This window comes from Uranotaenia lowii, chromosome 1 (genome assembly GCF_029784155.1).
Source record: "Uranotaenia lowii strain MFRU-FL chromosome 1, ASM2978415v1, whole genome shotgun sequence".
Classification (NCBI taxonomy): Eukaryota; Metazoa; Arthropoda; class Insecta; order Diptera; family Culicidae; genus Uranotaenia; species Uranotaenia lowii.
The window spans coordinates 98,007,289-98,031,213 of record NC_073691.1 but is presented as its reverse complement, the minus strand read 5'-3'; the positions used below and the strand labels follow the sequence as shown (position 1 = coordinate 98,031,213).

Here is a 23,925-nt window from a genome sequence, read left to right as displayed (position 1 = left end):
GATGGTGGCGCTTTTGGATTTTGTCCGTCGATTTCTGCAAGAGTTCTTGTAATGGATATTTTTTCAAGTAGTCTGGGACATCAACTCTTTGCTAACGGTGCTGCCACCAGCGAAAAAGTATTCAAGCTTTCAATTTGCATTCAAGCTTGCAAACACATAAGTTTTGCAGTTTTTTCGGTTCTAACAGGTTTTTGCACCATGTGCTTAGATAGGGAGTATGACATTTGGCATAAAACCATTTGGTATAATGCCTTTTGAAGTAAAGCCATTAGGTATAATGCCTTTTGGCATAAAGCCATTTTTGGCATAAAGGTTATTTGGCATAAAGGCCATTTGGCATAAAGCCATTTGGCATAATTTCAGCTTACCGATTGGTGACTGTTTAAATGAACTTCCATTTTTTTTTAAATTTTGCGGCGTTGCCGCAAACATCGAGGATGCAGGGGGTGAGGCGGCACAAAGCCACCGAGGCTCCCCAATCCGAGGTGGCCGCCGACCCGCCGTCGGAAGCGGCGGCCTTGTTACATTGGTCTAGGTTTACTGGGGCCTCCTAAGTTTACGTGAAAGCTAGGGGTGATCCCTTAGCCCCTTCCGCCGCGCGATAGCGTGAAGGACAATATTTCATGAAAGTTCGAACGCGCAGCGTGAGGAGTCGGTTCAAGATTAGATCTAAACGCCTTATCTATTGCGGTTTTACAAAAGTTAACACGATGCAGACAAACAAAAACACCAGCCTCCTTACGCTGCGCGTTCGAACTTTTATGAAATATTGTCCTTCGCGCTATCGCGCGGCGGACAGGGCTAAGGGATCACCCCTAGCTAGAAAGAAAACTCGCAACGTTGTCCGAAAAGGGAATCTCAACGCGACCACACGAAAAAAGAAATTATGCCAAATGGCTTTTATGCCAAATGGCCTTTATGACAAATGTCCTTCATGCCAAATTGATTTTATGCCAAATGGCTTTATGCCAAATGTCATACTCCCGCTTAGATACCGTGGTCCGGACCATGATGGAATCTAGATATGGTGGTCTCACTTTGGCAAAAAGTAGACGAGGGTTGGATGCGGAGAAGGGGGCGAAATTTGACAGCTGGCTGTTCGGCTGGCTGCTGGCTGGCTGGCTGGGATGCCAGGTGCTCTTGTAATATATTTCTGGTTTACGTCCTGATCGAAATAGTATGTCAGTTTGAATCACTTTGCCATAACAGACTAAAGCTTAAAACTTCAGAAACTATCTCGTCAACGCTTGACGCGACATCTCTCAGTCTCTAGAGGCAACCGCGTTAGGCTTCCGAGCTTTTTTTTGTTGAGTTCCACAGGCGATCTCATTCAATTTTGCAACCGGCTAAACGAGTTTGCAAAAAGAGGCTACGTGGTAAAAAATTGCAAGTACCATCAATGTCCTTGAGAAGAAAAAAATTGAAACGGACAAAAGTCCATGAGTTAGGGATTCTGGAATGCGATGTGACACCCACAACTGCCGAGGGCTCTGCCCTCGATTGCAGCGACTTAGCTTGGGGTAGGGGTTAGCTAATCGTCGTCGATTATCGCAGCCTCATTTGGTAGAACTCGCTCGGCGGTGAAGATCAGGGCTCAGCACTGTGCCAGTTAGCCTTTGCACGAAACAGTGAGTGAAATCACATGTTAATAGAAGCCAATCGGAACATGTGAAGTGCTAAAACCACAGAGAACAGACATACAAGCTACACAGCAAATTTTTTTTTGCTGGAAACCAGCAAAATTTTGCTGGTTTTTGTCCCGCTGACTTTCCAGCAAAATTTCCAGCAAATTCAATTGCTGGAAAAAACAGCAAACGTTAATGCTGGTTTCCAGCAATTCAAATTGCTGGAAAATCAGCAATCCAGATTGCTGGAAACCAGCTATTTCTTTCAACACAACCGGCAGTATTTAGTATGAAATTTATATTTCAATATAAAATTAAAGTTTAATATTGGCTGTGCATATAATAAGCAATAAAAACAATTATTTTCTCCCATTTTCAATTAGGGATTAATTTATTTTCCAAAAAAAACTTTTTTTTTTCACAACTTTCTAACACCGGCTCTGGGGTGGCCGCTTTGTGCCAAAATGTTGATCATCCGCCACCTGTAAAAATAGTTTTGATTAGTATCTTCAATGGAATATCTACCTGTACAATAAAAACTTACCCTTGACTTGATGCCTGATTGCTAGAATATAGAGGAAAATAAAATAATTATATTAATTTAACCTAAATTCGTAAAATAGAATCTCACCTTACTTCAGCGTACGAAACCAAAACAAACTCCAAATTGACAACTCGATTGCTGATTTTCCAGCAAACTAGATCAATTGCTGGAAAGTCCAGCAATTTGAAAACCGATTGCTGATTTTTCAGCAAAAATGACAAGCACATAACCGAATGCTGAAAAATCCAGCAATTCGAAAACCGATTGCTGGTTTCCAGCAAAAATTTGGATTGCTGGACGTTTCCAGCAATTTTTTTTGCTGGAAATCGAGGCAAAAATTTACAGTGTAGCCCACGAAACTTGTGTAAACTTTCCAACGATAGTTTTGAACAATTTTTCTGTTTCTTTTGGCTGGACCTTTTCGAAAACTGGCCACCTGAAAATTTGATTTGTAACTTTTGAACGGCACAATGGATTGCACTATTTCAAGTCAACTTCTAACGTATTTTTTGAATGTCAGCATTTGAAATTTTACACACTTTTTGGAAGATTTTTTGTTCGAGCTTGTGCATCTGTTCTCTGTGCTAAAACTAAATATATCTGTTTTACTTTAATTATGTATGTAGATCGATTAGTTTTCTGCAACTACGGTCGTTGGAAGAAACCTATAGGCAAAAAGTGTTGTTCAGATCTTGGGCGCATGGCAGAAGCCAAGTTTTAGTAAAGGCTAAGTTAAATCAGATTAGTAAATTGAAGTAAATTGAAAGTAAATTATTAATACTGTTTAGGTGACCAAGTGTGTGATTCGAGGCAATCACGCAAATTCGCCGAAAGGTGGAGATAAAGAGTTGTCAGCAGGTAATATTCTCGGTGTTCAATATTACCATTTGTCGAACTAATTAACCCGTTGAACACAGCCATCCCATCGTTCAACGTGGGCGTTTGCTGGGAGCTGAAGGTCACATTTATCGCTCAGACTGTGGCGATGTTGATCCTGTGAAGTTGGCAAACATCATCCTGAGTCAACTGTGGAACACGTGTTTCTACTAATAAAGCATCGACCGAGCTATCGCTACCAATAGCTGGAGAGCCGTCAAAAGGTGGTAGGAAAAACCGCTACTCTCCCTGTGGTCCATTGTAGAAACCGGGTTCTCTTGGTCACTTCCGGCGAGCCTTCAAGCCAATTGTCGCCACGTGCTGCTCGCTACAGTTCCTTCGAAACGATCAACCATCCAGCGTTACGGTTTAGCCAAGATCACAACCACCTCAGCATGCGGTGGCTTGGCTAGTTGTTCTGATTCTGGAGCCGAAGAATCAGCAGGTTTGGAACCAACGGCACACCACATCACAAGGTCAGATTAGATATAAGGAAATTGTATTTAACCATTAAGAGATAATAGTTTTCGTGACGTCACATAGGGAATGAGGATCCGTTTGAATACAGCTGTTAAAATCATTCCAAATTTTGTTATGCTCTAGAGTGTTTGGGTTTTGTTTGAATCCGTTGACGATTATACCATTTTGGGGTTGTGTGGGAGTAAGGTTTGATTGTGTCGCAGGGTTTTGGGTGTCGCATCAATTTCCAGAAATTTTGAAGTTTAGGGCCGCAACTCGGTTGGTCGGTTGGATTATTGAATGTTGATCTAGTAGTTCTTAACTGTAAGCCCGCCTTGAACTGAGTCTCAAGCCGGGACGGAAGACACGCATCGACAGCCTCTAGGGTTTCTGAGAGTGGCGCTTAAGCTGTTGACAGCTCGGGTACAAACACATTCGTTACACTATGATTTTTTGTAAAACACGAAGTTTTGCCAATCATCAAGATATTGCTTAGACAAAGATTTCGCCTTGATTTTTGCAATTATAATTCATAGAATCTAGGCTGGTAAGCAAAGCTGGAAGAGGTTGGACCTATAAACGACAGTGCCAGCTTTGTCGGTAGCGGTGAGTAACATTAATTTTGCATTACTTATGACAAATTTATGCTTATTCAACACTTTTTTCTTTCAAGAGTTATCTAGAAGCAGCAGAAAGTCATCGAATCGGATGGTAACATGGCGAGGCGTTACATTCCATCGTCCGGCTGGCCCTCCTGCAGGAACATCCGATCTTCATCGAGATGAAGAACCAGATGAAGTTTTTGGCACTTTTGAACGAGGAAACCGATGAGCTGAAATAGCAAAATAGGCGCAACGTTAGGCATCTGTATTCGTGGTCTATTCTTGGGTCTAATTTATACAAGAATTGAACCAAAGAAATTAGATCCAATCCAATGAAAAAACTGGCAACTGCACTCGTGTTACATTATCTGTCAAACGGTTTAGAACTGCGTCAAATTGGATCCAAATCTCATCAGTTCTGGATCAATCCTTATACCAGCTCTAAGAAAAGTTGAGTTGAAACTGGTATAATGGATCACCAGTGCGGTTGCTCGGGTCGGAATTTGGGTCTAAACCGGCTGTTTGGACCACGGATACAGGTGCTCTTAGGCGCCTGAGCAGCATGACGATAAGTCCGATGAGTAGGTTGGGGAATCAGTTCGATCCACTACCGACTGTTGATTGTCCGGAATGGATTGAGCCCCTGAAGGATTCCTGCAGGTGATTCTGTCCAATTGCTAGTCATCCTCGAGTGCAGCAAAGCTCCAGCTCAGCGCTGCTCGTGGGTGGTGGTGAAGGTAGATTAACTGAATATGTTAATATTAAAAAAAGGGCTTAAGCAGTATTTACATGGTGCAACAGTTATTTGAAAATAAAATTTCGAATCGAAAAATCGTTTATCATTTAATCATGAAAATTATAAATTGCAGAATTTATAGCATTCTTTTAGCAGAACCGATTTATTTTTATTTTCATCCAACACTTTTCGATTGGAGGGAAACAAAATAGCTCTTTGGATAAGGTAACAAGAATAAGGGGCAACAACATCCGGTTTAGGGTTTTCGTTGTTTGTTCCACCCTTTAAGATCCTTTCTATCATAACGGTCAATGAAAAGTTTTTCTTTTTCGGAACATACGGATAGACCGAACTGTATTGTAATTTTATTTTAAAAAAAGTGTTTAGAATACATATTAAGGTTGTACTCCAGTTACCCGAAAACCATTGCCCAGAATGAAAAATCCCCAGAATTCCAATCGCCAGAAAGAACCATTCCCCAGAATTTTTTTCCCCAGACGAACCATTCCCCAGAAAAATTTTCGCCAGAATGTACCATTTCCCAGAAATTTTTTCACCAGAATGAACCATGTACCAGAAATTTTTTCGCCAGAAGAACCATTTCCCAGAAAATTGAAAACATTTATCCTTACTAGAAATTATTTAAAAAAAAAAAGAATTGTTACAAAAAAAATGGGGTTTCATAACGGCAAAGCCGCTACCAACGAGGATGAAGGGGCTGAGGCGGCACAAAGCCGCCGAAGCTCCCAAATCCGAGGAGGCCGCCGACCCGCCGCCGGAAGCGGCGGCCCTAAGACATTGGTCTAGGTCTGCCGGGGCTTCCTAGGTCTGCGTGAAAGCTAGGGGTGATCCCTAAGCCCCGTCCGCCACGCGACAGCGTGAAGGACAAAACGTCTTTCAAGTTCGAACGCGCAGCGTGAGGAGTCGGATACCAAAACGGTTTTTTAAAGGACCATGGTAAGCATTGAATCAATTAAAGTACCCAAACCATAAACAAAGCACAGTATTGGTTATAAAATAAATTTCGTTGGAAAATTTCAAAGTCGTAGTTTCATTTAAAGAATCATTTTGAAAAAAATAATTTCGATTCATATGAAATATTCAAGAATTCATAAGAAAATAAAACAAATAAAAATACTACACTCAGGCAAATTCTTATTATTATTTTCATAAGATGCGTCTTATGAACCACTTTTTAGAGTGTAAAATTGTTTTTCATAAGAGTCTTCCCGCATAATCAAATATGATACGCTGAATCTTAAGTATTATTTCGTTCTGATTACCTTAATAGTAACTTTTCACATTGTGTTTTGGCCAACCCCCTGGCAACTTGACAGTTCTGGCGAGCTTCGTGTGCCTGATTCAAAATCGCAGATGTCGCATGTGTACCGCTTGTTTACATACTTTTCGAGCCATGCGTGTGGAAAGGGCACATCATCAAATGTGGTGCGAATCAGGCAAATTCATAACTTTCGAATGAATGAAAAAGAGATTCAACCGAAGTTATTATACACATTCAATATTCTACCTATTTATTTATTGTATAGGAACAGTTTTTCCATAAAACAGGAAATGTTCTGCTATAATGTGAAAGTTTTGCCATTCTAAAATTTCCATATGTATCGCAGTTTATGAAAATCATTCGATGATTGTTGTGGTGATGTTTTGTTTTACATTTATTGTGTACGATTGTCCACAATTGTTTCGGTGGAAGGGATACTTGTTCCAAAAAACTGCCGTATATTTGTGGTTTATTTGGATTAGTCCAGTAGTTTTAGACCTAATAAATGATACACAGATTTACGTCTGTGAGTTGATTGCATCGACTAAACTTTTGAAAACAGATCGTTTTACATATAACTGAGCTTAAATTTTTAAATTCGAATCATTTTTTCATTTGTTGAATCAATTGAAAGAGAATATATTTCAATATGCGTCCTTCCGACATGTTAAGTCGCTTGATTTTCAATTTGACAGAACCAGAGAACCAGAAAAAACTGGCACACGCGATTTGTATGGGAAACGTCAAGTTGCCAGGGGGTTGGTTTTGGCTAAATGTGTCTTTGCTAATATGGATAAAATATCATTTCGGAAAGATACGGTTAATACTTCTTTAAGGAAATTGATTATTTTTGAAACACGTCGAAATGATAAAAAAATATTCGGGAAAGATAAGATTAATCATTTTGGAAATTAAAAGATTTTTTTTGCAACGCGCATCGTATTTTCTGCTGTCACGTCAACAAACATGACCACATTTTCACCATTTTTTGTTTTCTGTTCCGGATTGTGGGAAGTAGCGTACGGAACCACCAAAGACTACGTGGAAGTCGCCGGGGATGACGACAGGTGCAAGTGATGAAGGTAAAGTAAAAATCTTTTTATTTAGAGGAAATATATTAGTTGAATCCATTCTCTCCCACTGATAGAACTCAGCGAAGAAGGAATACCGGAATCTGTGGCAAGCTAAATTCAGACCAAGCATGGAACATCTAGAAGGCGAAATGGTCAACATCTGGAAAATGCTTGCACGCTGGGCCAAGTTGAACCATTAATGTTTGAAAAATAACCATAATGGCAGTTTAGTGGATCAAGTCGTTTTATGAGTTTTCAGTGAAAACTCATAAAATGAGATTCTACAGAGAACTTGAATAATGGTTATTTTTCAAGCATGGTCGAAAAAGTAAAAATGGGTCGAAATTAAAAGAAAATATCCGTTTTTAAATATGAATCGACTTAAATTTCATTCAATATATAGAAATTCAATAAGTTTCATATTATGCATTATGTATTATAAACATCATTAATAAACATAATTGTAATTGTAATTGTAGCACTACTATGTTGCATTAGCGGAAGAAAGTTTTGTCGGTGGAGGGAATGATTGTGTCGGCTACTGCTACGGATAATGCGCTGCTGCCTTTCCTTTAATGTTCAGCCGGTGCCTGTGGTTCAGCTTCCGGCTGTGCTGTGATTTTGATGCCAGTTTTTCTTGGTGTATATTCGGAACCTCCTGATGCAGCAAACGTAGGGAGTTCCGGAACATTCTGTAATAAATTTTCCGTGGTTATTAATTTTGGAACAGTTCACAGAGATTTCCAAATTGATATGTACTTACCTAAAGACGTAACGGCAGCTGTTATAATTTCGTTGAGTAGCAAACCGACGAATTTTTGTCTGCGGTGGAACTGCTGCTGCTTCCGACCCCAGATAACCTAACTCTCGTCTGAAAATTGAATTTGAAAGAGTGACGTTAATGATCTATCTGAACACAATTTCTATTTATTGAATTAACATAGATATTACCAGAACAAAACTTACAGTTTGTATGTCAAGCAATTCAAGAGATTTTTAAGAAATTTAGTCCAACGTAGAATCACAAACAAAACAAACACTTCAGCGAATGAAAATATGGCTCCTGTTTTTTCAGTCATTTTTTTGTTTAATTTCAACCATTATCAAAGTTTTCTTCATAAACTCGGAAAATGGTTGAAATTTAACAATTCATAACGGTTGAAAAATAATAATTTTAGCAGTTCTACTAAAAATACCATAAAATGTATGAAAAACAATCATTTATGGTTAAAAAAATATGAGCGTGTGCAATTTCAGGCTATGACGATGGAACCACAGAGAACAGACGTACAAGCTCGAATAAAAAATCGTCAAAAAAGTGTGTAAAATTTCAAATGCTATCACCCAAAAAATACGTTAGAAATTGACTATAAACAGTGCCATCTATTGCGCCGTTCAAAAGTTACAAATCAACTTTAAAGTGCCCGGTTTTCAAAAAGGCGTAATCGTATATGAGCTCACAAAAAATGAATCCAATGTCTCAGTAAAATGGACGGCTTTAATATATTGCTAAATAAATGAAATCAGAGTTACTTTTAACTGGGCGAAATTTCACTTTCTTTATTTTTGCACTACTATGACTGTTAAGATTACTAACAGCTTCGGTTTAAGTTTTCGCACTTCTTGAACAGTAATTTATGTAAGAAAATGCATCACCTATGTCCAGTCAAATACAAGAACATTCTTGACGATCAATCTTACCCAGCAGTTGTGATTCTAGGCATCTCAAAGCGGGTTACTTTCATATATCACTTTAGCATCCAGCTGTTTAAAGCTATGTATTCCTAACAAATTTGAAGAGAAAAGATAATATCTAACTTTTATGATTATTTTTTTCATGCAACATGATAAACGTTCGTTCATCAATTTTCGAACGAAACTTCAACAGCGATTTTCTTGAAGCATGCTAAGCAGCACATACGACCTTTAGAAAACTGACTGAAACTTAGTCAGCTTTGTTCTGACAGTTCTCTTTGGTGTGTTTGGAGTCATCTGGTGACCCAGCCAAAAGACAAAAATTGGTTCATAAAGGGTGTTGGGATTTTTACACAACTTTCTTGAGCTAGCTTGTATGTCTGTTCTCTGTGTTAACAGTAATGCAGTTACCCTATTTTTGAAGTTTAATAACTTTTTTTAATCATAAGTCAAATCGGAAAGCAGTGTTCGGAAAAAAAATATCCCAAGTAACAATTTAAGTTTTTTAAGAAACTTGAAGGGCGCTTAAAAACTTTGCTATAAAACAACGTTTTGTTATATAAACCCCATTAAAACATCTTTAAAACACCTATAAGAGTAAAAAGGCCCACCTACAGGAGGTTCTGAAGAACACATTACAAGTACCTTATACAACCATATGGACTCAAAAGGGCTTTGCCGAAAGCTGGTACAAGATAATCAATTCTAGTGGCAGATGAAGAAATTATTCATGAAAAAATCTATTCTGAGAACGGTTTTAAATCGCATTTAATAAAATATAAGAATCCGACTCAAAAAAAAAGGAAATTTCAACGACAAAAAAACGTCATGGTTCATTCCTGTCAAAATCAAAAAGCATAAAATAATAATTAGATATATATGGCAAAATGCAGATGTTATTATCAAAATTGATGAAAAATTGGTTGCGCTTCGAAATTTTTCGATTGATTTTTCGAAATAAGGGCAAATAAAAAGCGCCCCTTTATGATTTTGCTAAATTAAAGAGCTCATACATAAATTTTGGTTATTCGATTTTTGCAAATGTCATGTTTTCCTCTCATTTGTTAGTATGTAAAAAAATATTTAGTAGAATAACGATATCTCATGCATGAAATGAAAACACTTACATTCTGTGATTTTTATTTGAAATAAATATTACTAAAGGAAAATTGCGTTTCATCTACTGCAAGCGACATTTTTCGGAACAGCTGATGATTTCATTAAATGACAACACATAATTTCGAGCACTTTTTGTTCATTTATTACACACAATTATTAATTTTCAAAGAGTCACTCTATCACTTCTTAATATTAATTTGATCACTTCTTTATATTAATATGATGTAGTCGGAAATTGCATTTATGCGGTGCTCTTCAAGGATCGATCTAGCCGGATTTCTTTTCCAACGCTACGGAATCTCTCCGGTGATGAAAATTCCGACAGCCAACGGGGTACTGTGTAGGCCGTTTTTGATGCTGCGTTGCTCGAAGAACTGTCTTTTGGTGACCTCCCATCATTAACATCCGGATATTTGTGGTATGATTGAGACGGAACGCAACATCAGGATAGCGGCAGGCCTGGCAAAGTAGGATCAACTTTTCCACCATGATTTCGAAAGCCCTTGAACCTACGGAAGTTGCAAACAATTAACATACCGCAATTGAACGATGCAATGCTATCAAAAGATGGAAATTTACCTTTTGATTGCTGCAGTGGATTTGGAAATTTATCACTTAGCTGCCATTATTGATACTTGAATTGGCTTAGACTATGGTTGCCACATGACAGATTTATCGAGAAAACTATAGATTTTTGAGTTTATTTCTGGTACAGATTCTGTACGAACAGGTGACAAATTTTTGAAATTCGGTACAGATTTTCATCGTTTTTCATAAAGTTTACTAAAATAGAATTTGAAGTATGGTCGAGGCAAATCAGATGACTATTTAAAGACAGAATCAATAAAAGATACGAAAACTAAACCAAATTTTCCGAATGAAAATACAGATTTCAATATGGCAACGCTGTTATCCCTATATAGGCTTTTTATCCGTCAGAGTTTTCTTTTCTGTGATATTATAGGCTTTTTCAATGTAGTTTTGACGTTTTCCAGTAGTTGTATAAAAAGGTTTTGTAAAGGTTGTGTAGCTGCCTTCCAGACCGAAATAAAAATGAATGAGAGAAATCAATTTGAATTCAAGTTGAGTTTTAGTAGAGAGTTGTGTTAGGGTTCTGTAACTATCCTGAAGGGTATTTATATTGTGATCTTCTCGAAATACGCTTTACAGCCTTAAACGCATTCTCAATGCGATTATAAAACCTTGCGCTTTTCGTATAAAACCTAAAAGTGTTTAAAATGTTACTTGGGTATTTGTCATAGTTCAGGCTTTAAGAAAAACCGTTTTTAAAATAAATCAGCCGAAGGGGACCAAAGTTATTCATAAAAAACTGGATTTTAATGTTCCTCCTTAACAAAATGTCTCAAAATCCCATACAAACTTTAGGCACAGAGGTCAGACTTAGCTCGAACAAAAAATCGTCAAAAAAGTGTGTAAAATTTCAAATGCTATCACCAAAAACTACGTTAGAAATTGACTACAAACAGTGCCATCTATTGCGCCGTTCAAAAGTTACAAATCAAATTTTCGTGTTCCCAGTTTTTGAAAAGACGTAATCGTATATGAACCCACAAAAAATGAGTCCAATGTCTCAGTAAAATGGACGACTTCAATTTATTGCTAAACAAATGAAATCAGAGTTACTTTTAACTGGGAGGAATTTCACTTTCTTTATTTTTTCACTACTATGACAGTTAAGATAACTAACAGCTTTGGTATAAGATTTCTCACTTCTTGAACAGTAATTTATGTTAGAAAATGTCCTACACGCTGGAAATTATTTAACCAATTATCGTTAAAAAGTAACCATTTTCACACCTTTCCGCGTTAAGTTATTTTTTGGTTTCTTCCATAGAAGTCATTTTTTGACTTCTCTTGAGAAGTGGAAATATGGTTACTTTTTAACCGCAAGAAATTATTGCGGAGAAGTTGAAAAACGGTTAATTTTGAACCATATCGCAGAATGGAAGGAAAACAGGTAATTTTTTTTCTTAAAAATACTTAGAATTGGGATTTCGGATCGAAAGATAAATCATCATCCAGCGTTCTAATACGAATTTATTGGCAATTTCTTAGCACACCTGACCAGGAACACGAAATTTAACTCACCCTTACCGCCGCTCTCAGTTTGGCCGACCGACTCCGGGGATTCGTTCGACCTCCTCGTCACCCGGAAGCACCACATGTTTGGTCAGTTGCTGCCATCCGGAGCACGGTTTCGTTAGACTGTCCATCGCCTGCCGTTCGTGATAAACGGTGTGGCTGGAGTAGCGCAGCGGCAACCGATTGGCCATATCGTTCAACACGTTACCCATGACGTGCCGCTTTACGACAGTGTCCTCGAGCGAGTGGAACGTTATAGCCACCAGTTTGCCACTAAGCTTCAGATATCGCTGGGCCAGCAGCATCCCGTAGTTGATTTCGTTCAGTTCGTTGTTGACAAAGATTCGCAGCGCCTGGAAAGTTTTCGTGGCCGGATGGCTTGGTCTTTTAAATTTGTCCAATCGGTGCATTCCCGTTCCGAAGCAGGACTGAACGATGTCAGCCAGCTGGTGTGTGGTTTCGATTTCACGCATTGAGTGACGAGCCTCGATTATGGCAATTTTTCTGTACTGTTTTTCTTCCCCGTAAATTTTCAATATCCGGCTCAAATCGGTTTCGTCAATTTTGGCCAAGACTTCAGCGGCCGTTGGACTGTCCTGGTATCGATCCTTATCTATTCGCATATCCAGGGGACCGTTTCTGCTAATTGAAGAACCACGCAGTCCTTCTGCATCGAGGAACAACCGAAATCGAATATGAATCCGTCAATGGAATTTTGTCGAATCTTTAATTCTCGCAATTTTGCGGGAAGCTCGGAAAAACCTCCCAAGTACAGGTATGATTTGTTTCGGGTAACAGGAAGCCAAATCAGTTGCAATCCTATGAGCAATTGGATCTCGATCCAATGCAATAGTTTTGGCTTCCGGAGCAGTTTTTAAAATTTCTTTGGTGTGACCTCCCGCGCACACAAATAGCTCTCCTTTCTGAGGTTTCAAAAACGTGACCCGGCCATAACCGGAACATGGCCAACATTCGTGGCAAAGTTTCTGCTTAAAACTAATCCTAATCTATGAACACCGCCGGCTAATACCTTCATCATTGCTTGTTCAAGTATTCCATAAACTGCCGATGAAAGCACGTCCCGGCACTGCTCCCCGGACAGCTCGGTGGCAGTCGATTGAAGCATCCTCGGGTGTGCCTTCAGGTGCACGTCGTTAACCAGATTCTCCAACGCTCGATGCTGTCACGATAGATTTTCGTCGTTCACGGCAATAATGTTGACACCACCCAGCACTCCGGCCAGCTGATCCCGCAAAAACTGTCCCAGATCCCGCCCGATTTTACTCTGATCCACCGGCCAACGTTCCAGCAGCTTGAGAAAGCGATTGTAGTGCTGGGACATTATACGCACCGACCGGAAGCTGTAAAATAAATTCTTGTATAACTATAATCTAATAGTTACTAATCTAATAGTTAATCTAATAATTACTAAATACTTCAGAGACAAATTAGGTAGAATACTTACAATAAGTTGTATAACTTTGGCTTCAAAAAACTTTTGATAAATACGGCTGGCAAACGGGTTTCGGAGTGGTGGCATGGCTGGTTATCACCCCCAGGGTCGCTGACGATGAGAAGCATCACACTCAATCATGCTCCGAGCAAACAGCAACAGGTCAGCTGGTCGAGCGGCAATCATCTCGATTTTATCTTTTCTCTGTGGAACCGGAATTGCTGCAAAAGGTAGTTGAAAATGGAATTAGCATTGCTGTAGACTAACTATATGTTTTTACTTACCATGGTGCACGGAGTTTATCGGAATCAATCGATGCCCGTATTTGTTGATTTCGTTTTTCAATCCGTCGGAACCGAAACAGCTCCCGGTTCAACTTATCTTCTTCCTTATCGATCGGCACTTCCTCTTCCTAGTGATTCGGGATGCTGCGGGGCTTTATTAGAAAATCATCACTGTTGTCGTTGAACACGGTTCCGGAGACTTTGTTAACGACGACCACGGTTGTTGCTGGTTTTTGTTTACCACCGGGATGTGTGCTAAGCCGGGATTGACGGATGCTAAGGGATCGTACCGATTCCGTTTCCGAAAATGTTTTCTCTCAACTACGGTGTCCGGTACCATCGCAATCGCTAATCCGCCGACGGAAGAAGACGGTACGGAAGATCCGTTTAGTTTTCCTGCAAAGAAATTTGATTTCAAATTCAAAAATCATATTTTAGAAGAAAAAATAGAATTACCTTCCAGCAGAGTTGCCATTGTTTAATCCTTCAGTCGACAGTTTAACAAATCCGGTGGAATCAAACGTTAAATAAACATGGATTAAAAACAATAAAACGCGTTCAATTTCGCCATTGTTCACTTCCAAATTAAAATGGCGAAAATTTTCCTATCGAATTTTTAACCATATTTGGTTAATGCTCAAAAACTTTAACAATGGTTGATTTTGGAGCTCAAAAAATTCTTAAAAAATAACCATATTGGCAGTTTCGAGGCAAAAACCATAAAATGGTTATTTTTTAACCAAAACTGGTTAAAAAAAAATTAGCGTGTATGTCCAGTCAAATACAAGAACATACTAAAGTACTGATTCTACACTCAGGCAAATTCTTATTATAATTTTCATAAGATGCATCTTATGAACCACTTTTTAGAGTGTAAAATAATGTTTCATAAGAGTCTTATGAAATTCTTTCAATTGTCATACGATGTTCTTATGAAAAATAGAAGAAACGGCATTGTGAAAAAATAATGAACACATTCATTCATTGAATCAGTTTTTTTCATCATCTAACAGTACGAAGTAATCGCCAGTTCATAGTTATCTTTAGTTTTGCTTCAATGTTAAATGTAATTTCTATCTCCGGAATGGTAAGTTCGATTTGGTGTTTTTGGTGTGAACATTAATATATAAGTAAACTAAAATACATTATTTGTTTACTTTTCAGCAAGTTGGTCGGCAAAAAACGCAAGGTCGAAGATCAAGATGCTTCAAAAAAAACTTTGATGAAGCCGTCTGTTGATGCGCTGCTGATGGTGACCATAAATGATTAAATTTAAAACAAATTTGGTAAACAATAAAGTGAATGTTTTCAGCATGAAATATCTAGAATTATTCTTATTAGAAAGTGATTTACTGTTTCCATAAGAATCTCTTATGAAAAGCAACAACCTCTCATTGCAGTAGCCGTTCATCTTCAGAATTCATTCGCGTCATAAGACAATCTTATGAATTTCATTATTTTTTCTTATGGCGCCACTTCATAAGAGAATCTTATGGCATACATAATAGTATTTTTCTGAGTGTAGGCATCTCAAAGCGGGTTACTTTCATATATAACTTAAGCATCCAGCTGTTTGAACCTTTGTATTTCTAACAAATTTGATGGAAAAAGATAATAACTTTTATGATTATTTTTTTTATGCAACATGATGAACGTATTACGAAACTTCAATAGCGATTTTCTAGAAGCATGCAAGCAGCTCATACGACCTATAGAAAATTGACTTAAACTTATTCAGTTTTGTTTTGACAGTTCTCTTTGGTGTGTTTGGAGACATCTGGTGGCCCAACCAAAAATCAAAATTAGTTCAAAAAGGGTGTTGGGATTTTTACACAAGTTTCGTGGGCTAGCTTGTATGTCTGTTCTCTGTGATGGAACCACGGCTGCAGGTGACCTCAAGAAAAAACCGGCAAAAGCTCAGAGGAGGAAGACGTTCGCGGACACATCTCAGTTTTCCGATTTTATCTACCTCTCCGCCACCGTAAAAGATCAAGAGCAGCAGCACACGCGATCATCGCATATACAAGAATTTTAATTAAAAAAGGTGAATATTTAAAAGTTTATTAGGTGTAAAATAATATTATGAAAAATAAAAGTTTATAGAGCTAATTTTGGATATTATTTTTTTAATATTTTTATCAATACAACACGATATGCTGTATCGTCCTTTTTCTTATGAGACGATCATTCACTGAAGATTCCACGTACGATCCAACTCGCTTCAAAACGAGTAGAAAAAAGTAAAAAAAATGAATGGTTACTCTACTTAACGACCCGTTCGCTGTATCGTAAAGTGCGTCCAAACGATTCCATTTCATGGAAAAAAGACTATCTTAATCGTACATTAATAATCCAAAACTATAAAGCTAATCTTTCGTGTGTCTTTGGAAGAAGATAATGGAAATCGTTATTGTATAATACTGATTTATGCGGGTTATGAAATTCTTCCAGCTTTCATAAGAACATCTTATGCAAAATAGAAGTACCGGCATTGTGGAAACAAAATGAACACATTCATTCATTCCATCAGTTTTCATCGTCTAACGAAGCACTCCTGGTGCAGCTTTTAATTTTTTAAAGTGAAATTAAATTGTATTTTTAAATGGTAAGTTTTTCTTGTTGTCGTTAGATTTATTTGCAAACTAAAATATATTTTCTGGCTTACTTTTCAGCATGCTGACCGGCAACAAACGCAAGGTCAAAGATCCGGATGTGACAAATTGGAACTTAATTGTGTGTGACTTAATTGGTACCGGTTGTTGATGTGCTGCTGATGGTGACCATGCATGAATTTATTCCACACAAATTTGCGAAAGAATAAAATGAAAACATCAAATATTTTGAATTTTTATTATTATACGTGAAATTTCCTGTTTCCATAAGACCATCTTATGAAAAGCGTAAACTTCTCATTGAAGTAGGTGTTCATCTCAGAATTCATTCGCTTCATAAGACAATCTTATGAATTTCATTGATTTTTCTTATAGCGCCAGTTTATAAGAGAATCTAACTAGCAGTTAGCTCGAAACGAGAAAAACGCGTTTGAAAATTCGGAACACCTATTCAAATCCTATTTATAAAATCGACCACTTTTTGTTCAACAAAATCAAAAAATGTGCATTATATTCACTTATTGTTCGATGGTTATCAAGAACTTTAACTTTTTTCACGTAATTTCAGAGATTTTCGAGTTTCGCCCTATTATTGTTTTTGATTTCAGTTACGCCTGCAAGTTTCGCCCAATTGATCGGCCGTTTTTGTTTTGGTTTTGAAGTTACGCCCATTCATCCTACACGCAAAAACTAATTAGGCCGTTTTGTCACACACGGTCAACTCAGTTACGTCTTTTGGCTCTACACGAATAGAAAAATTCACTCCATTTTGAATAGGCGTAACTTCACGCTCCAACGAAAATGCATCAACATGAAGTTTCGCCCAATTGAATTTTATCAATTTTTTGAAAGTTTTAAGTAATTTTAAGATGAAACCGCGTTTGATAGGTAAAGTGCAACCGCGTGCATTCGGAATGACTGTTAACTCGATTTGTTTACATTTGGCAGTTTCGCCCTTTTGAAATGTTACGCTTGAAATCAAATATGAAAAATTTAAAAAAATTAAAAGAGCAAAAATGCTCTTTCGCTCTTTTCAACATCTGTAAATTTTCTCCTCACTTCTCTATCCACCTTTATCAATTTTCAATTCTGATATTCTTTATTCAAGAACATACATTTCACCGATATGCCGAAAAATAAATTTACAAAAAGTTGTATTAATTCGGAGTACTACTCTATTTGTTCTTTTTCAGGCGTGGAACGTAAACTGGGAAATAAAGTGTATGATGGTCCAGTTCCAGGGCGAGAGTATTATCTTCTCATCGCTGTCGGCCGATTGCAAGGTGATTCACGAATTCATCGGAGGCTACATTTTTATGTCAATGCGCTCAAAGGAAACTAATCAATCGCTCAATGAAGAACTGTTCCACAAACTTACCGGCGGCTGGAATTGAGAAGCGTTTGTGTTTGACAAATTTGTTTCATTTTCTCATGAGTACGGATCGAACCGCGTACCGCGATTTTCTGTTCTTAACTGTAGATAACAACACCACAACAGACCGAAAAAGGTATGGACCCCAAAATTTCTGTCAGCTCTTGTGCAGTGCGGTGCAATGAATATCAGAGTGCTGACAAGCGATTCGAAACAACAAGCTACTTTTTAAAAGCCTCTTGAGACAAGTCAAAACTCCCCATAAAACGAAGCGCACATCGTGCTATGAAGTTATAAAATATGTCTAAAGGTACACAGTAAATGAAAATTACCGAGTTCGGTAATTTTTTTACCGAAATCCTAACATGTGTAAATCGTTAAACTGTTCGGTAATTTTTTCGGTAAAAAGTATACGAACATCGGTAAATGAAGAATCGATTTACCGATATTCGTTTATTTTTTACCGAAAAAATTACCGAACAGTTTAACGATTTACACATGTTAGGATTTCGGTAAAAAAATTACCGAACTCGGTAATTTTTGTTTACTGTGTATACGTTATTTACCCACTACAATATGCCAAAAGTGTCTTCTGAGCTTAATCCAAAACGTAAAACCATACTAAATTATACGCTTTGAAGCAATTTGTAAGAAATAATTTTATCCCTACACAGTAAATGAAAATTACCGAGTTCGGTAATTTTTTTACCGAAATCCTAACATGTGTAAATCGTTAAACTGTTCGGTAATTTTTTCGGTAAAAAGTATACGAACATCGGTAAATGAAGAATCGATTTACCGATATTCGTTTATTTTTTACCGAAAAAATTACCGAACAGTTTAACGATTTACACATGTTAGGATTTCGGTAAAAAAATTACCGAACTCGGTAATTTTTGTTTACTGTGTATACGTTATTTACCCACTACAATATGCCAAAAGTGTCTTCTGAGCTTAATCCAAAACGTAAAACCATACTAAATTATACGCTTTGAAGCAATTTGTAAGAAATAATTTTATCCCTACACAGTAAACGAAAATTACCGAGTTCGGTAATTTTTTTACCGAAATCCTAACATGTGTAAATCGTTAAACTGTTCGGTAATTTTTTCGGTAAAAAATAAACGAACATCGGTAAATGAAGAATCGATTTACCGATGTTCGTTTCTTTTTACCGAAAAAATTACCGAACAGTTTAACGATTTACACATGTTAGGATTTCGGTAAAAAAATTACCGAACTCGGTAATTTTCGTTTACTGTGTATGGTTTAATGCATATGTCTTCAAAAGCTGCAATGTTAACATTCATATTTATTAAGTAAACAATAATTGTGTAAACTACTTCTGCTATTTAACCCTATTCCACACTAGGCAGCATGAACTGCGATTTTTGTTATGAGACGAACTTTGTTGTCTGTTGTTGTTGTTGGAAATCTGAGACGGTCTCAGTGTCTCCCGAAGAAAATGGGAGACGCTGAGACCGTCTCGAGACGAGCCGTCTCCTAGTGTGGACTAGGCTTTATGATTGTTTAAAGTAGATCGTTTTTCGTGTTAATATTTGCTTTGCTAACGGTTTTACTGAAACCGAAAAAAAGTTATAAATTAACAAACATAAAAGCAATAATAAATCAAATCAAATGTTGGTTGCTGATAAATTTAAATATAAATTAACCTTTTTCTGTAACAAATTTTGTACGAAACATATTGAAATAAATGTAGGTACTTCTAAGCAATTTTGTTTTGTTTTGTTATGAAAGAACGTTTCTGTTTATTTGTACACGACCGCTAAAATCATCACGCTATGTTTTTTTTGCGATTGCTTGCAAAAATATTAAGATATTTTCCTGTGGTCATTTCTTTGGCTTCCTGAACACCCAACTGGTACGCTTGGTCGTAGATTTTTTTTCACTTCAGCAATGATTCCGTAAGTAGATATTGAAGAGGCTTTTCGTGGGCGATGCCACATGAATAAAAATGATGGCTACAAAGGATTATGGCAAGACACACCCACACTTCCCCAAACCAGCGTGTACTCACCGCATTTTCGCCGAATGGATCCCACTGTACGGCACCTCGCCTGCCCGGCATGCGTCCGCCGCCTTTCGACCGAGCGCCGATCGGGTGGCACCTCGTGCCTCTTCCGCTATTCGGCCGCCCTACGCCTGGGGCCGATTGGTGGCGCTGTCGCTGCTGGTCGGCCGCCCTACGCCTGGGGCCGATTGGTGGCGCTGTTGCTGCTGGTCGGCCGCCCTACGCCTGGGGCCGATTGGTGGCGCTGTTGCTGCTGGTCGGCCGCCCTACGCCTGGGGCCGATTGCTGGCGCTGTTGCTGTTGCTTTCCCTTGTGGACCCTCTCTGCCGGAATACCTCCACTTTTCTTCACGGCAGAGTCCCGGGGCCTCCGAGTTTTGTTGTGCTGCTCGGCGATTCGGAGTGCCGATTGGCAGCACTGCGGGAACTGTGGCCCTACGCCTGTGGCGCCTCCTGGGGTCTACCAGGGGCTGCTGGTCTTGGTTGATTCGTGCCTCCGTCCTACACTTGTGGCGCCTCCTGGGGTCTACCAGGGGGCTGCTGATTTTCTTCGACTCGCCCGAAATTGCCGCACCGGAAGGCAGTTGAGGTGAGGGGAGAAAAAAGAGCCCTGAGGAAGCAAACAAACGCGTTAAATTTTTGGCCTACGGGTTGCATTTGTTCCACTTACGCAACTTGGTCTTGCGGCTCTTTCCTTTTTCTTTTCCTGCTCTTTTTCTTTAATGCCGCCTCTTCTGGCCGGCTCGTCTCTCCGGTTTTCTTTTTCCTTCTTTTTTTTTTTTTCTTTTATTTTCGGCCGATTCCGCGACACCGATACTGGTCGTCAACCTTCCGGGAATACGCTCTGAAGCGGGTTTCTGCTTTTTCTCCGGCAAAATTTTGAGGCACGCCGTCCTGTAGCCACCAACACGTCCGAGCACCACTTACTTTTACCGAAATGGCCGATCTTTTCCGCGTGGCCCGTTTGACAGCTCTTGTTGCACGCTGCGTTTGCTTTCCTCATTTTTGGGTACTTTTGGCATAAAAAGTACGCTTGGCGCATTTTAACCAATTTTGGTTTAATAATAACAACACGCTGATTTTTCTCTATATGGGGATGGGTTTTAATGTGTTCATTTTGCCAATCGCTCGTATCGTGAAATATTTTTAGGACTAATAACTTAGCTTTAACCTTAAATGCAACACAACATTGCTGCTTTGGTAGAATTTTTCATGGATCATGATAAGGATCCATGAAAAATTCATAATCACGCCACTAGGAGTTCGAAGGAGATATGAAAATCGACGGCTGTGTCGAGAAAACCTCGTACTGATGTCACCCTGCAGTGGTGAGTTTCTTCAAAACTAAAGACAATAAACTATATCTCTACGCCAACGAATCTTGGCAGAATCCAACAAAATTTAAGCCAACAAGTTATGGCAAATGTGTCGATCATTACCAGTATATCTGGCAGAAAGAAACTCCTTCGAATCCTTAAAACAATCTACTTAATAACATCCACCTCAGCAGCATACGAAAATCCAAAATCAAATGGTTATTGATAGAGATAATAACCTAGATCTTACAAATAGAACTTAACAAACGAAATTTAGGTGGGAACTTAACTGGTTTATACTAAAAGCAACAGAAGTCTAAGGAAAAGAGGGATTTAATCCTCTAAATTACCAAGGGCCCGGAATAGAGGTTATACCGCGCCTCCAGATCGCGTTCCTTTTGATATTTCCTTGGCAACCCCCTTGACAACTGTGCATGATCCATTATGTATCATTATGTGAGGTTGGTGATTTGTGGTCAAGTCTGAATCGGACAGTTGAACTGTCGACACCATTTCAGGCGAGGGTAATTTGTGGTTCCGCTGCGCGTATTTTGGGGTGTGGACCGTGGTAGATGGTGATCTCATAGCTTGTGGTTTTGACAAAGTTGGTAGATAACTTTTGGTAGATTCGTCTTGATCGGGAAGTCTTAATCGGGAGTTGTCATGGTTGATTGAAGCTGGTCTTGATCGGGAAGTCTTAATCAGGAGTTGTCGTGGTTGAATGAAGATAGTCTTGATCGGGTAGTCTTAATCGGGAAGTCTTGATCGGGTGGTCTTAATCGGGAGTTCATTGTGGATGTACTTGTTCGGTTTTCTTATTTCTGGGAAGCCTGGTCAGCTATGGTCCTCCGGACTAGGAGAAAGTCAGCAGGAATCTTGCAACCTCTTTCAAGCTACCGTGGGCGTTGTCCTGATTCGTCTTGTTGATGCTGTGCTGAATAAGCGGAGTTCGTGTTTGCGGGACAAAATCGGATGTTGCTGCTGCTGCGAATGAGCTCCTTCAGACGGGCCCTTCTTCCGGAGTCGTCGAGCAAAGCAGATGGTTGTGGTGCTGACGATGAACGTGTTTTTTCGCATCGGCGATGCTTTTGTTGGCAACCTTGGGTAGCGGACATAGCTGGACTTGTTACTGTACTCACGAGGAGGTAGATGAGAGATGTTGCTCGCTGCGTTTTCCAGATGCACGATTTTTCCCGATCGGCCTAACGGTGTTTCCTGCGCTGTTGCGCTTGGTTGACAGGCTTTGGCTGTGGTCATAGCTGGATTATCTTAGTCTGGTTTGATGTCCTTCACGTGGTAGCGACCTCGCTTTCCGGTGACGACATCCTCCAGAGTGTAGAGATTGGCTCCCAGCTTTTCTTTAACGATAGCCGGAATAAATTTGGGGTCCAGTTTCTTGTTGATATGGTCCGCCTTCGAAGAAAGAACAAACGAGCGGCGCCATACTAGCTCGCCCGGTTGAAAGGACACAGTCCGCTTCTGTAGATCGTAGCGCTGCTTTGTCTTCTCGTGAGTCTTCTTGATCCGCTGTTGGATGAACTTGTGAATCCTGTTGATCGTAGATAGCCGCATCTCCTGCGCGACCTTTGGATCGTCTGACACGTTTAAGTCCTGCAGAGTGTAGAGGTCCGTGTGCAACAGAAGTTCCCTTCCGAAGTTAGCGAAGTGCGGGCTGACTCCGGTTGATTCGTGCTTCGCACTGTTGATGGCTGCGGTGATGGCGGCCAGGTTCTTGTCCCACTCTCGATGATCTTCCTCCAACAACGATCGAACACAAGTGATAAGAACTCTGTTCACTCGCTCGGCGTTGTTGACCTGCGGTGCGTAAAAAGCGGTCTTCATGTGGATAATGTTGTGACGGCTTAGCAGCGCCCGAAACACCTGCGACTCGAACTGCTTGCCGTTATCTGATAAAATAATCCTTGGTCTGGAGAACTTGAGGAACACCTTTTCTTCCAAAAACTCGACCATCTTGCTCGAATCAGCTGCTCGCATCGGGTGAGCGATGACGTATTTCGTGATCCAGTCGACAATTACTAGCAGCACAGTGTTGCCTTTCTTGGATCTGGTTAAGGGTCCGACGAAATCGATAGAAATTAGCTCCCACGGGACCTTCGCTGGCTTGAGCTTCCCCATCTGCGGCATCATTCTTATATTGGGCGCTTTACTAGCCTTGCACGTAGTGCATGCTTTGACGTAACGGGCGACGTTGTCCTGCATCTTCGGCCAGTAATAGTGCTGCTGTAGTTTGTGCCACGTCTTCTGGAAGCCTAGATGCGCTGCTGATGGTGCGTCGTGGTATCGACGAATGAGTTCTGCTCGGTGGTTTTCCGGAACTACTTTCTTCCATCGATGCGTGATTAAACCAGCCTCGTCCTTGCAATGACAATTTTTGTAGAGCTCGTTGTTTGCGATACGAAAGTCGGGATATTTGTCGCCTTTCCTTTCTACCTGCTTGACGATGTTCTTGTACCATGGATCATTCTTCTCGGAAATCGAAAACACTAGCGAACAGACTACTCTGGATAGCGCATCTGGTACGGTGTTGCAGCTGCCCTTCCGGTACCTGATTTCGAAGTCGAACGCGTTGAGTCTCAAGAGCCATCTGCTCATCAAGGCTGTGGGGTTTTTCAAAGTTTTCAGGTAGCTGAGTGCGGAATGGTCACAGTAAACGACGAAACGTACTCCTTCTACATACCCACGGAACTTTTCTATCGCACGAATAACTGCTAAGCACTCTTTT

General features: G+C 39.5%; 1 protein-coding gene, 1 long non-coding RNA gene and 1 pseudogene across 2 annotated transcripts in view; 1 reads left to right on the top strand and 2 right to left on the bottom strand.

Annotated features, from left to right (window-relative positions):
- The window catches only part of LOC129742751 (unc-112-related protein), a 154,369-nt gene extending 134,804 nt beyond the window's left edge, over nucleotides 1–19,565 (top strand). The window contains exon 4 of the mRNA XM_055734696.1: nucleotides 17,657–19,565. Within this exon, the coding sequence (XP_055590671.1) occupies nucleotides 17,657–17,857 (201 nt within the window). The 3' untranslated portion in view covers nucleotides 17,858–19,565. The remainder of the gene's footprint in view (nucleotides 1–17,656) is intronic.
- LOC129742819 (uncharacterized) lies at nucleotides 10,131–11,208 on the bottom strand. Its single transcript, XR_008736563.1, has 2 exons — nucleotides 10,591–11,208; nucleotides 10,131–10,520 (listed from the first exon to the last, which is right to left on the bottom strand). It is a non-coding gene; the product is annotated as an uncharacterized LOC129742819 (long non-coding RNA).
- On the bottom strand, nucleotides 12,112–14,572 carry LOC129742762 (probable methyltransferase-like protein 15 homolog; annotated as a pseudogene).
- Nucleotides 19,566–23,925: the final 4,360 nt, after the last annotated feature.